Genomic DNA, 10,899 nt, shown 5'->3' on the forward strand with positions numbered 1-10,899 from the left:
TTATGTTCTTCCCCTCATAGAAGGTATGATGTATCTCAATGTCCGCCATGCGATGATTGGTACATGCATCTAAAAGGCCCATATACCTCGCCCAATAATCGCTCAAGGGTTCATCGTACCCTTGCTTCACACTAGTTATTTCCCTCTTCAGCGCGCTTGTCTTGGATGACGGGAAAAACTCGCCTAGGAATACTGACTTGAAATCGGCCCAACTCTCAATGGAGTCGGGGGGCAGGCGCATGAACCAGGTGTTTGCCTCCCCTTTCAAAACGAACGGCAAAGCCTTCAATCTGTAATCATCCTCGGTCGCTCCTACTGGCCTCCTTTGTGCCCTACAAATCTTACAAAACTCATGAAGGAACTCGTAAGGCCATTCGTAACTCTTCTCGCAGTATGTAGGCCGAATTGCGATCACATGAGGCTTCACATCACAAGCAGTTTGCCTTGGGGTCACAACTATGGCTTTAGGTGGTTCTCCCTCGGTATGTGCGTTCAGCGTCCCGATCTCAGTATCTTCTTCTCCTTGAGCGGCCATCCTTCTCGGGTTTTCCTCTATCCTTGGTATCTCTTCCGGTATTGGTCCTTCTATGGTGTATTGCTCCTCGTCACTACTCGAACCTAAGTTAGACAAAGCCGTCGACAAGCCGGATCGAGTGGTTACGAGTATAGATCCTCGCTGAAGTATCTTCGGCCTCCACTGGTCAGGAGCCGAGCTGCTTCTCATAAACTGAAATAAAAAGAAACAGAAAAAGTTATCCACAATATATACGCCAAAGTATCACGCACAATAGCTACTAATAACGCCATCCATCCTCGGCAACGGCGCCATTTGAAAGAGCAGGTTTGTGCAGGTGTCGTTTCAAGCAAAGGGTGTATCCTACTGATCAGTATGGAAGTCCCTGCTAAACCTGAACCTGGTATCAATAATTCCTCAACCCTCTTCTACTGGGTAGTATAGTGAAGGTAGGGGTCGAATCCCATAGAGATGAATGCGTTTTGGGAATTGTGGTGATATTCTTGAAAGGTTTGGTTAGCTACCACGCTTTGGGTTGAGACTTTTCTAGACTGGAATTTAAGGTGGTACTCTACTGACTAGGAGGTGGGAAAGGTGTTGGACAGGCGGCTGTGTACGTGGAAAGTGGGGGACATGGTTTTCAGGAAGTATATGGAAATTACTAGTTTACTATAAAAGGTTAAACAGAATATCAGAGGACAAGAGGTAGTTAGGTGACTAGACTGACAGATCTGTAGGGTACCAGCTGAAAAGGTAGAAAAAGTAAAGGACAAAAGCAAAAGTAACTAAAAAGTAAAAGTGGTCCCAAACTTGGATGTGGATGTTATCTTCTTCAACATGAATAAACTCAGATCAACAATCTCAGATTTCATGAATGAGAAACACAGATTAACAAACTTCACAGCTCAGATCTACAATTAAAACTTCGAATCAAAAGATCGAACACTGAAACTGCAATTATGCTTAGTGGTCAACATGCAGGGTGGCAGAAATCACGTAAACTGGGTTTTCACACTTAACTAATTCATATCTAAAATCTAACAGCTATCTAGACTTGCAAACTCAGAGAGATTAACTACAAAAGTTAAAACATGCGATTCTACACTGGAAATTATCGTAACAGCTAGATCTAAGCTATCTAGGCAGAAAGAAGCGAAAACAAACATGAACCGATGCTGGAAAACAACTTCATAGCATTTAGAAAACGTTTGGATCACAACCAAGACTTCAAAATAAGCAAAATACTGGAAATGCGAAAGATCTAACGTAGAGAAAACAAACAAGATTAACTAGAAAGAAAATCAAGATTGTTTTTGCCACTCCGGGCGATGGAACTGCTAACTACGATCGTGCTGACTGGAATGAGAGAATTGAACTCCGGCGAACTGATGATCTTCAAGTGACCATGGCTGTGGCGAGGAACGAGAATTACGAAGGATAATGCTGAAGGAGGGATCTACCAAAGAGAAATTGCTAACTAAGCGTAGGAGTTAACTAACTAATTCTTGATTTTCTCTCCAAGTGGCTTCCTTTTATAGGGAGGCCTCCCTTGATTTTTAGGGTAGACTTCGAACATGAAATGACTCTTTTGCCCCCTTGCTTGCGGCTGATCTTCCCAGCTATCCTTCTTCTCCATCTCGAGTCTTTTTGGCATGCATACTGGTTAGGATAACAACATCCTGACGCCCGTTTCGCCTGAAGTATCCGAAGCTTTGCCTACTGGCTAGAACACTTACTGGCTAGAACACTTCCCTGCACACGTTAGCAACTGTTTTGTAGAATATATACCAATTATGCACATTATACTGATCAGTAACCAAGGCCTAGAATACGACTTATCATTAGGACATCGTCCTTATTTAAAAGAAAGTCCACCTCGACTGCTTAGATTTCAAGTATTTCCTTTCCCTTGCTGTCACGCTGAGAGCGCGAGTTATCACCTTTACATTATGTGTATCACAATCAGTCTCAAATACCGACTCAAAATCATGCATGTCCCCAACGTTTCCCTTTTTCCCCATCTTTGAATAACACATCACGTCATCACATATATAAATCATGAATATCACTTATAACAACATAGTGGTTTTTGTAAAGATAGAAATCTGGCAGCACTGCGCAATTATTTTATAAAAATTATTAAAAACTCACCCGACTTTTGTTGGGGATAAAATTTTACCACAATGCGGTAGACTCATCAAATAACTTCCAGTTAAAATTTCATGTCAAAATAACCTTTTTAGGTCGGTCAAATCGAAAACGTAACCTACTGGTCGAGAAAATATTTTCCGGCAGAATTGCGTAGTCAACTTAAAAAAATTCACCAATAATTCATCTTTTGTCCAAATGAGTTGAAATTCACACACAACACAGAAGACATCATGAAGTTTACTCAGAAAAAAGAATCGAATAAAAAGAAGTTCATTTGGTGGGTCAAAACGTGTCGGAATCTACTGTCCGAATCCACAGTTTTCAATGCTTAAAAAATTCGAATTAGGGTTTAATCCCCATTCATTCAAACACAACATTTTCATGGTTTTAACACACAAACATGTTTAAAAGAGTTCTCACACTCGTGTTTTCATATAATCATACATCATTCACCAATGATTTATTAAATCTTCATACAATTTCATTCAAAACGCATACACACATACAAATACAAATTCCCACCGATTAAATACTTAGATTTGAAATCCCTACACTCACTTTATGCATGAGGGAGTCAAAACCATGTTTGAATGGAGAGGATGAAGAAAAGAAGTTCGATTGTACCTTTCTTGATTGAAACAATCGGTAGAACAAATAGAAATCTTGATTCTTCAACCAACTCTTGGCAAGGATGAAAAGATCTTGAGTAGAGTAGAAGAACAAGTGGGAGAGGAGTGGAGAGAAGATGGGGCGTGTGGGAGGGAGAGAGAGGCGTGTGATTAGTGGGGGCTAGGGTTAGGGTTTGTTTTATCCCTATTTATAGAGTTAGAAATAAATCCTCCAATTAATTGCATGAAGATTTGGAGGGGATTTGGTGGGGGAGGGATTAACGTGATTCTTGGGAGGAATAATGGGGAAATTTTTGAAAATCATAGGCTATTTAATTAGCCTATGATTTAATTTTGTATTTCACGGAGTAGAATCAAATAATACAGAGCAGAAAAATAATAATAAGCTTCCCAAAAATATAGGAAATAGGCGTGTATTATTCCCCCTCAACAAGGAATAAATTTCAAATCTTTAATTTGAAAAAGATAAGGCAAGATTTGCTAGAATATTTGAATTTATTAATGGGAGGAAATAAACAGGGGATCAAATAATATAATAAACAATTTCCTCCTTCCATAATTAGGAAATTTCGAAATCTCCATGGTATAAGGCATAGGTGTCGATTTTTCTCATGAAAAGATAAAGTAATTGGGCTTTGGATTTAATTTGGATAATTATCCCAAACAAATAATTAAATCCAAGAAAACTAGCATTCCTCTCCAATAATTAATAGTGGTTGAAAATTCTAAATAAAATGGGCAAGATAATTATTTATGATCCTATTAAATCTCACTCACTCCTAGGAAAAATAATTTACCCCAATATATTTCATCCCGCATCAATTATTTAAAAGCCACGTCATAAAATCAAAGAATTTGACTCGGTCAAATCAAAATTAGGTCACCAAGGAAATTACATAACAATTCGCCATTTAATTCGCGACATTAAAAGAAATTAAAGCAATCGTCTTAGGTTCGAAAAGTGGGGCGTTACAGGATCTCTGCAAAACGACACTACAGATAGGCTTCAAGAGATCAGAAAAATGTTTACTATATAGCTCCAAAACTGCAGGGTTCGTGTATCCCCCAAAATCAGGTGTCAGTCATAGCAAATGCACTTCTAACAACCATAACTCGCAATCGCCTGGCTCACGTAGACGGATTTCCAGTTGTGGTCTGTTTAGCCACGTAGATCTGTTTCATCCTTACAGCAGGAAAATTTCTATCCACACCGCTCCTTCCATGGAAACCCATCCTACGGTGAGGCAATTCATTTCCTGTATTGTTCCTTTGTGATGTGTGGCCTCTTTGATAATAACGACCAGTGGTATTACCTTGTTGGGTGGGCAAACTCTTATTTGAGAATTGACTCTTCACAGATCTTGCATTATTGTATCGTTTCTCACTCTCAATTGTATCGATCTTCTCAGATTCAGCATTTGCACTTGCGGACATGCCCTGAACTGCATGCCACTTGTCCATGGTGTCAAGCATGATCTGATGCTGCTGCATGTGGGCGAGTGTGGGGAGCTCGGGATCAAGCTGGGAAGGAGCTGCCGATTGGACCTCGTGGGACCCGCTGGCGCTTCCCCTAGCCATCCGCATCGCGGTCTTTTGCCCAACTGGGCGACGGCGGCGGGAAGACGATCGAGGGTCGGGAACTCTGCCTCGGCGTCCCGGAGGTCATGGGAACCGGCACTGCTATTGTACTCGCCCGCCATGCTCCAGATGGTCCTATTTCCCTCGCCGGCCTCCACCTCCACCCCCGGCTCCCGCCCCACCCTCGTCCCCCACATGCGAGGACGAGGTAGTGCCCTTGCCCTTCCCTTTGCCCTTCTTCTTCCACCTCCCTACCGCCGGTGGTATCTCAGTGGAAGACTCCCTGACCGGAGATATCCCCAACTCCTCAAAAGAGAAAGTCTCAATGCCAGCAAACTATGTCTCCAGATGAGTACTCTGGGAATCGCTAGACAATAAATCCATGTAGGGCCGATAGACATTGTCCCCAGGTGATTGGGGGACCCCCAGTCTGCTACCCCCCTCCAGCTGCAGCGGCTGGCATGCCCTGCATCATACCGGGCACCATCATCCCGGGCACCATCCCTGCACTCATGCCCTCCATTTGGGACATCATCCCTCCCATACCGGCCCAGGGGTACATATTGTAGTACCCGGGCATCATCCCCGCCATATGGGGTTGGGGCATCATCGGCGCCATTCCGGACATCATCCCCGACATCCCTGCAGTTCCGTTTGCATTTCCCCCACCTCCAACAGGAAAAGTTTGCTTTTGTGACTTGCTCGTGGCTGGAGAATCACAGTCGTGCTCCATTTATCTTCAAAAGAAATGAAAGTAGAGAGAGAAACTCGTTAAAACAAGTGGTACGAATGAAATGAAGTTCAACTAGCCATATATATAGATTTTTTATAAAAAAAATCGGGACGTCCGTCGTGTCACGCAATGGCGGACGTCGTCGGAAGGCCGCGGATACCTCACATCCGCGGTGGACGTCCGCATCCGTGTCTTCGTGCCTAATGGCGGACGTCCCGCGCGGACATCCGGCACGCCAGTCCGACGTCCGGCTGGAAGTCCGCCATTGCTGATGCTCTAAAGCCATTAAACATGATAGTCGTGTTTGTTTGCAGGATTCTGTTTGAAAAAAGTAACACTTCCTCCGTCCCAAATTATTTGAATCGTACTCTATTTTGTAATGTCTCAAGTTACGTGAGTCATTTTTTTTATTAAGCTAAAAAGAAAACATTTAATCTCGCTTACTCTATTCTTTCTCTTGCTTTATTCTCTATTCTTTCTCTTACTTTAACTCACTAAACACAATTCTCTTAAATCTCGTGACGAAAAGAAACGCCTCAAGTAACATGGGACGGAGGGAGTATGATTTTTTAAAATTTTAAATTCCAGTGTTTGTTTATTTTTAATTCAACTGATAAAGTAATCATAATCCTGAAACAAGGAAAGTAGTACTCCCTCCGTCACAAGGTAGTTAAGTCATATTCCTTTTTTATTTGTCTCAAATTAGTTGAGTCATTTCATTTTTTAGTAAAAAACTTATTCCCTTTATTACTTTACTCTCTCTTCATCTCTCTTATTTTATTCACTCTCTTACTTTACTATCTCGTCATCTCTCTTACTTTATTCCCTCTCTTACTTTACTCTCTCCACTTAACCTTTAATAAATCAATTTCCTAAATCTCGTGCCGGAAAAAATTCCTCAACTACCTTGGGATGGAGGGAGTATAACTCTCCAGATTCTGATTTTCTAGCTTTTCCTAGGTATTCTTTTTTACAGTTTGAGGATTCTTACATACTCCCTCTGTCCTTTATCATTTGTCACCATTTAACCCGGCACGGGTTTTAAGAAATGTAATAGAAAGTGTGTTGAAAAAGTTAGTGGAATGTGAGTCATACCTTTATATATTAGTTTTATAATAAAATGTGAGTGGAAATGAGTTAGTGGAATGTAGGGTCTACTACCAAAAATGGTAAAAGTGAAAGGTGATAAATTTTTAGGAACGGATGAAAATAGAAATAAGTGACAAATTTTCAGGGTCCCACAAGAATATGCACTATTTCCTTTTTAGTCTCTCCTACAAGAATTTACACTTTCCAATTTTAGAAACTTTTATCTCTAATTAGGTGGGATTATTCTCCATTAACAATAATTTATTTACTTATTATATCTAACTCTCTTTTACTTTTCCAATCGTGTATTAAAACACGTGCTCAACCTAAAGTGCATATTCTTGTGGGACGGAGGGAATAGTATTTAATATAATTTTAATTATTTCCAAATATTATTATTATTACTACTATTGTTATTGTTATTATAAAAATTAATTATCATATTTTTCAACATTAAAATAATGTATCATAGTACATATTTATAATAATAATAACTATAAGTATAGGTATATTATATTTATAATAATTATTATAATAGTAATAATTTATTAATATTATTATTTATAATTGTTATCATTAGTATTTTACTAATATGATTATTGAATTATGAATAATATAATAAGTATAAATTATAATATTATTTTATCATAAATTAATAATAAATCAAGAAAGTCGATTAAACTTTGAATTTATGAATTATATCTAATTAAAATATTAATAAATAGTTATAATTATAATTACAATTAAGTATTTTATCATTTCATTATTATTTATTACTACTATTATTATTATTATTATTATTACTATTATGTTACAAACTACTTCATCCGTCCCACAAGAGTATGCAATCTTTCCTTTAAGGTCTGTCTCACAAGAATATGTACTTTATGATTCTGAAAACTACTTTCTCGCTAATAAGGTAGGACTCATTTCCACTAATAATACTTATTACTTCTTAATTCTAGCATTATCTTATTTTACCAATTTTGTTGCCATATTCTATTTAATTTAGTGTTTTAATTTAAAAATAAAATCTAAAATCTCAATGTTTATCCAAACACAAGAAATTAAAGCCATTTTCCCAATCAACTTTACTTTCCGCTAAAACAAACATGGCGAATTAGTTATCTATTTCCAATCCAAAAGATGTCATCACATTAATCTAAAAACAAAGATAATTTGGGCGCTCTTTGATTCGACTAGTAACATGTTGAAGATTAAAAAATGTACTAACATATGATAATATTTCTTACTAAAACCACAGCATCCTAACTAAAGAGAATAAGCCAATACATATTCAAGAAGTTAAAAAAGAGACTTAAACGTGTCGAATGGCAGTGACACAACATATTTCTTTACCAGCAGCACGATGGAGGAAAGGAACTTCACTGCAAGATTTAGAATGGATCTCTGCAAAACAACGACCCAACAGATAGGCTTCAAGAGATCAGAAAAATGTTTACTATATAGCTCCAAAACTGCAGGGTTCGTGTATCCCCCAAAATCAGGTGTCAGTCATAGCAAATGCACTTCTAACAACCATAACTCGCAATCGCCTGGCTCACGTAGACGGATTTCCAGTTGTGGTCTGTTTAGCCACGTAGATCTGTTTCATCCTTACAGCAGGCAAATTTCTATCCACGCCGCCCCTTCCATAGAAACCCATCCTACGGTGAGGCAATTCATTTCCTGTATTGTTCCTTTGTGATTTGTGGCCTCTTTGATAATAACGACCAGTGGTATTACCTTGTTGGGTGGGCAAACTCTTATTTGAGAATTGACTCTTCACAGATCTTGCATTATTGTATCGTTTCTCACTCTCAATTGTATCGATCTTCTCAGATTCAGCATTTGCACTTGCGGACATGCCCTGAACTGCAGTCTGCCCTGATGAAGCCGTGTTAGATCTCACTGAATCTACCAATCTTAATTCAGCACGAAATGGGACACCATTTGTATCTGCAGCAGTAGAGAAAGTTGGGCCAGAGTCACCTGATAATGTAGGAGTACAAGACTCCGTGAACCGATTGGCAGTTACTGATTGGTCAATTGAGTGTCTGTGGCTAGCTTGAGGAGGCAATGCACCTTCCATTTGTGGCTGCAATGGTCGAGAAACAGAGACTGGGTGAAGTGGAGAAGCAGGAATGTGGCCCCATCGAGTACGGACAGACAAATCAGGGGGAGTCTGAAAATAAAATTACCTTGTTGGGTGGGCAAACTCTTATTTGAGAATTGACTCTTCACAGATCTTGCATTATTGTATCGTTTCTCATTCTCAATTGTATCGATCTTCTCAGATTCAGCATTTGCACTTGTAGACATGCTCAGAACTGGAGTCTGCCGTGTTGGATCTCACTGAATCTACCAATCCCAATTCAGCATGAAATGGGACACCATTTGTATCTGCAGCAATAGGAGGAATAATTGTTGGAGATGTAACAGCACCTGACAACAGGAAAAGGGGGAAAGAAAATCGTAAGTTTTTCAAGAGGAATATCTCAGCACATGTAAAGTTCCATGTGGCAGAAAATTTACCAAATTGAATTTTCTCTCCAGCAAGCAATGAATTGATTGGACTTGCACCAGAAGAAAATGTTGTGTCCTTTGTCAAAATAGATGATGGTGGCAAAACTTGGCCACTAATTGGGCTGGAATGACCGCAGAAATGTGTGAATCATACCGAGCAGGTTTCATAGCCTCGTCAATTTGTATCTGGCTTTGAGACATAACCTATCATAAAATTAATGGATTAACACGAGATATAGCTGAGCAAACTAAAAGTTCCAAGCATTTGCTGAAAAATAGAAAGGTCCGTTCAAATCAAATTGTTAAGTAATTTTCATTTTGATTTTCAATTAACAAAACGAATGCGATCACTAAAACTGTAACGCCTCACTTTTTGAACCCTAATTTTTTCAAACCCTAAGTCGAGTGCTTTTATTTCTTTGATTGTCGCGAATTAAATGACAAATAGTTATGTGACTTCCTTGGTGACCTAATTTTGTTTTGAACAAGTCAAATTCGTTGATTTTATGACGTGACTTTTAAATAATTGATGCGGGATGAAATATATTGCGGTGAATTATTTCTTCCTAAGGGTGAGTGAGATTTAAATAGGATCATCAATAATTTCCTTGCCCTTTTGTTAAGAAATTTTCGACCACTATTAATCGTTGGAGAGGAATTCTATTTTTTCTTGGATTTAATTATTTGCTTGGGATAATTATCCAATTAAATCCAAAGCCTAATTACTTTATTTCTTCATGAGAAAATCAACTCCTATTGTTGTACTAAGGGAGATTTCGAAATCTTCCAAATTTTGTGAGAGCGAGGAATTATTTATTATTTATTTGGATCCCTTCTTTATTTCTCTCCATGAATGAATTGGAATATCTTAGTCAATCTTACCTTACTTTATTTTATTAAAGATTTGGAAATTTTTCCTTGTGGGAGGGCCAAATCACACGCCTACTTCCTTATAATGTGCGAGGATTTTTATAAATTTTCTGCTCCGTATTATTTTATTCTACTCCGTGGAATACAAATTTAATCATAGGTTAATTAAATAGACTATGATTTTTGAAATTTCCTCCTTATTCCTCCCCAAATTCACGCCACTCTCCCCCTTCAAATCTCCCCAAATCCTCATCTAATTAATTTTCCCAAATCTTTCATTAATTGTGGGGTATTCTATTCTTAACTATATAAATAAGAGACTAAACCCCTAACCCTAGCCACCACAATCTCACACGCCTACTCCCTCTTTCCGCAACCCCATCCCCTCCCATCCACTCCTCTCACACTTGTTCTTCTACTCCACTCAAGATCCTTTGCACCCTTGCCAAGAGTTTGTTGAAGAATCAAGATTTCTATTTGTTCTACCGATTGTTTCGATCAAGGAAGGTACAATCAAACCTTTATTCTTCATCCTCTCCATTCAAACATTCTTTTGACTCCCTTATGCATATAGTGAGTGTAGGGATCTGATGCATGAAATGCTAGCTGAATGATGATGGAATAAACGCTTAGGTGGAGGTAAATAACATGTATGCATGGGTACATGCATGCATACGTGGCGAATCATGGATTAAATCATCACGCGTATTAGATTGCGAGTTTGTTAGATCTGATTTCCTTAGTTGTTATGTTGTATTCAGAGCTATAAAAGCTGATTTTCCTTGGCTGTAACCTCTTATGATTAAGAA

At 38.7% G+C, this 10,899-nt stretch overlaps 1 protein-coding gene across 1 annotated transcript; it reads right to left on the reverse strand.

Annotated features, from left to right (window-relative positions):
- Window positions 1–7,807: 7,807 nt before the first annotated feature.
- Window positions 7,808–8,887, reverse strand: LOC121805757. The gene is made up of 2 exons (XM_042205742.1): window positions 8,687–8,887; window positions 7,808–8,581 (listed from the first exon to the last, which is right to left on the reverse strand). The coding sequence occupies exons 1-2, from the start codon at window positions 8,784–8,786 to the stop codon at window positions 8,256–8,258; spliced, it is 426 nt and encodes a 141-aa protein (XP_042061676.1). The 5' UTR covers window positions 8,787–8,887; the 3' UTR covers window positions 7,808–8,255.
- Window positions 8,888–10,899: the final 2,012 nt, after the last annotated feature.

This window comes from Salvia splendens, chromosome 5 (genome assembly GCF_004379255.2).
Source record: "Salvia splendens isolate huo1 chromosome 5, SspV2, whole genome shotgun sequence".
Classification (NCBI taxonomy): domain Eukaryota; kingdom Viridiplantae; phylum Streptophyta; class Magnoliopsida; order Lamiales; family Lamiaceae; genus Salvia; species Salvia splendens.

Excerpts from the sequence above, each read along its gene's own strand:
- LOC121805757 (XM_042205742.1), bottom strand. The coding sequence starts at position 8,786 with ATGGAAGGTGCATTGCCTCCTCAAGCTAGCCACAGACACTCAATTGAC. Across the intron at positions 8,582-8,686 it reads TTGTACTCCTACATTATCAG|GGCAGACTGCAGTTCAGGGC; the intron begins GTGACTCTGGCC and ends CGGCTTCATCAG.